Source organism: Limulus polyphemus, unplaced genomic scaffold (genome assembly GCF_000517525.1).
Source record: "Limulus polyphemus unplaced genomic scaffold, Limulus_polyphemus-2.1.2 Scaffold11717, whole genome shotgun sequence".
NCBI classification, from domain to species: domain Eukaryota; kingdom Metazoa; phylum Arthropoda; class Merostomata; order Xiphosura; family Limulidae; genus Limulus; species Limulus polyphemus.
Genome location: NW_013677327.1, coordinates 8,584 through 11,540, shown reverse-complemented (window position 1 = coordinate 11,540; position 2,957 = coordinate 8,584). Strand labels below are relative to the sequence as shown.

The 2,957-nt window shown below is 32.4% G+C and overlaps 1 protein-coding gene across 1 annotated transcript in view; it reads left to right on the top strand.

The window, feature by feature from the left end:
* Positions 1-2,628, top strand: part of LOC106476822 (serine proteinase stubble-like) — a gene marked incomplete at its 5' end in the record, with an annotated part of 4,395 nt that extends 1,767 nt beyond the window's left edge. The window contains 2 exons of the mRNA XM_013937443.2: positions 266-420; positions 1,857-2,628. Of these exons, the coding sequence (XP_013792897.1) occupies positions 266-420; positions 1,857-2,018 (317 nt within the window). The remainder of the gene's footprint in view (positions 1-265; positions 421-1,856) is intronic.
* Positions 2,629-2,957: the final 329 nt, after the last annotated feature.

The window sequence follows — 2,957 nt, the reverse complement described above, 5'->3', positions numbered from 1 at the left end:
GGACATTGAGATATTGTAGGCACGATGTTTACTGAGATCATACTATTGTAGATGAAAGTGTAAACGTTATTTTAATACTTTCTTACATCAAGTTACCTAGATAAATAATACACAAGAAATTCAGATCTTGTTTTTGGAATACTGGTTGATCTGAAATTACTTTCAATATGGAATGATTGAAAGGTGATGTTTCAGTAGCATTTCGTGTTACATATACAGGCATTTTATTAAATATATTCTAACTAATTATCATTCCTAACTGCAGGTGGCGTTTTACCCTCCATGATGCAAGAGCTCCAAATGCCTATAGTTAGTAACCAGAATTGTACGAATATGTTTTTAGCCGCTGGAAGACGCGAGTACATCCCAGACATTTTCATGTGCGCAGGATTTGAAGACGGGGGTAAAGATTCTTGCCAGGTAAGACTATTGTGGTGGTGAAAAAAAACATTAGCAACAATACACAGATGTGTAGACAAAAAACTTTGTGCTCTATAATACTGCAGAGTATCAAAATATTAGCAACAATACACAGATGTGTGGACAAAAACGTTGTACTATATAATACTGTAGAATATCAAAATATTAGCAACAACACACAGATGTGTAGACATAAAAACGTTGTGCTCTATAATACTGTAGAGTATCAAAATATTAGCAACAATACACAGATGTGTAGACAAAATAACGTTGTGCTCTATAATACTGTAGAGGGGGAAAATATTAGCAACAATACACAGATGTGTAGACAAAATAACGTTGTGCTCTATAATACTGTAGAGGGCCAAAATATTAGCAACAATACGCAGTTGTGTAGACAAAAAAACGTTGTGCTCTATAATACTGTAGAGGGCCAAAATATTAGCAACAATACACAGATGTGTAGACAAAAAAAACGTTGTGCTCTATAATACTGTAGAGGACAAAAACTGTAGCAACAATATACAAATGTGTAGACATAAAAACGTTGTGCTCTATAATACTGTAGAGGGCCAAAATATTAGCAACAATACACAGATGTGTAGACAAAAAAACGTTGTGCTCTATAATACTGTAGAATATCAAAATATTAGCAACAATACACAGATGTGGTAGACAAAAAACGTTGTGCTCTATAATACTATAGAGAGCCAAAATATTAGCAACAATACACAGATGTGTAGACAAAAAACGTTGTGCTCTATAATACTGTAGAGGACAAAAATAGCAGCAACAAAGAAAACGTTGTGCTATATAATACTGTAGAGGATCGAAATATTAGCAACAATAAACACATACCTATAGAAACAAACGTTGTGCTCTATAACACTGTAGAGGATCGAAATATTATCAACAATAAACACATACCTATAGAAACAAACGTTGTGCTCTATAAAACTGTAGAGGATCGAAATATTATCAACAATAAACACATATCTATAGAAACAAACGTTGTGCTCTATAAAACTGTAGAGGATCAAAATATTATCAACAATAAACACATACCTATAGAAACAAACGTTTTGTGATACGTTAAATTTACATTAAACAGGAAGTTCAACGTAACAACAAAAGTAGTGGCCGTGACCTGAAGGTGACCACATGTGGTCATTTTAATATGCTTTACCTTACAGTTTAAGTTAAGAAGACAAAGTTTATGAGTGTTTTGAAAAAAATTTTAAATAAGATTTTTGTATTACCTGGATGATTAGGAAATTCAAATAGCGCCCTCTTTTATTGGAAAATTGTAGGACTTTTATGTTAAGAGTAAACAGAAAAAGCGTAAAACATTTTACTTGTTAAATTCGTACAACTATGTAAGCCTTTACGTGTTAAACGTTCAATGTAAAAACAATGACACAAAACTTGATTTTCAGGGTGATTCTGGAGGACCAATACAGGTCCAAAGAGAAGACGGCAGATGGTTTCTGGCGGGGATTATCTCCTGGGGAATTGGCTGTGGGGAACCTAACCTTCCAGGTGTTTCCACTCGTATCTCAAAGTTCAAAGACTGGATCTTAGAAAATATAAGAAAATGATTGGAGATTTCCCTGTTCGATCGGTGTATTTTATCCACGATTCTTAAATGAACATTCACATCAAAGACGAGTTACAGAGAACATTCTAGACTAAAAAAAACGAATAAAACCGTGATGATGAAAATATTTCATAAAAATGACATTTGAGTGAAAGGTGTTTAGAATCACACTGACTCACTCAGCGGTTCTCTTACTCATACAAATGATGTTTAACTGTTGCACATTTAGTGATCATGATTTAAGAAATACTTTCAGTGTAGTGTACACTGCTTATTCTGTAATGTCCCTAGTGAAATAAAATATTAAACTTGTAATTTCAACTGTATTACTCAACAATGTCTTTAGTGAAATAAAATATAATTATTGTGAATTGAACTTGTAATTTCAACTGTATTACTCAACAATGTCTTTAGTGAAATAAAATATAATTATTGTGAATTGAACTTGTAATTTCAACTGTGGCATTGCCTTATAATTTGCATTGTTTCATTTAAGAAAAGTTTTGTAAAATAAGGAACTTACAATTATTGTGAATCTGACTTGAACTAGAATTATCCTTTAGATTTTCTAACCTATCAATGCACGAGCGTTGTGTGTCTATTAGTTTGTCTTATCGCGTATTATTAAAAAAATTGAATTTTTAAAATTTCTGTTTGCACGAGTTATTAATTATTGAAATAACACTGTTGTATTTGATATTATTTAAGAAAAATACTTGCCATTTACTATGTTACAGTTCGTTAAATGTTACTATTAATTTCATTCATTCACGCACGCTTTCCTTCATCTTATCTAACCCAAATCTGATTGGTTGAAGCTTTCAAAGAGGTGCGAATCGATACAAAGTGACCTTCATCAGTTTAAAGTTATGAATAAGATCAATTAACTCGTCGTGCCCCGCCAAGGAGTCAACAATCAACATACAAACAGTTGTTATTT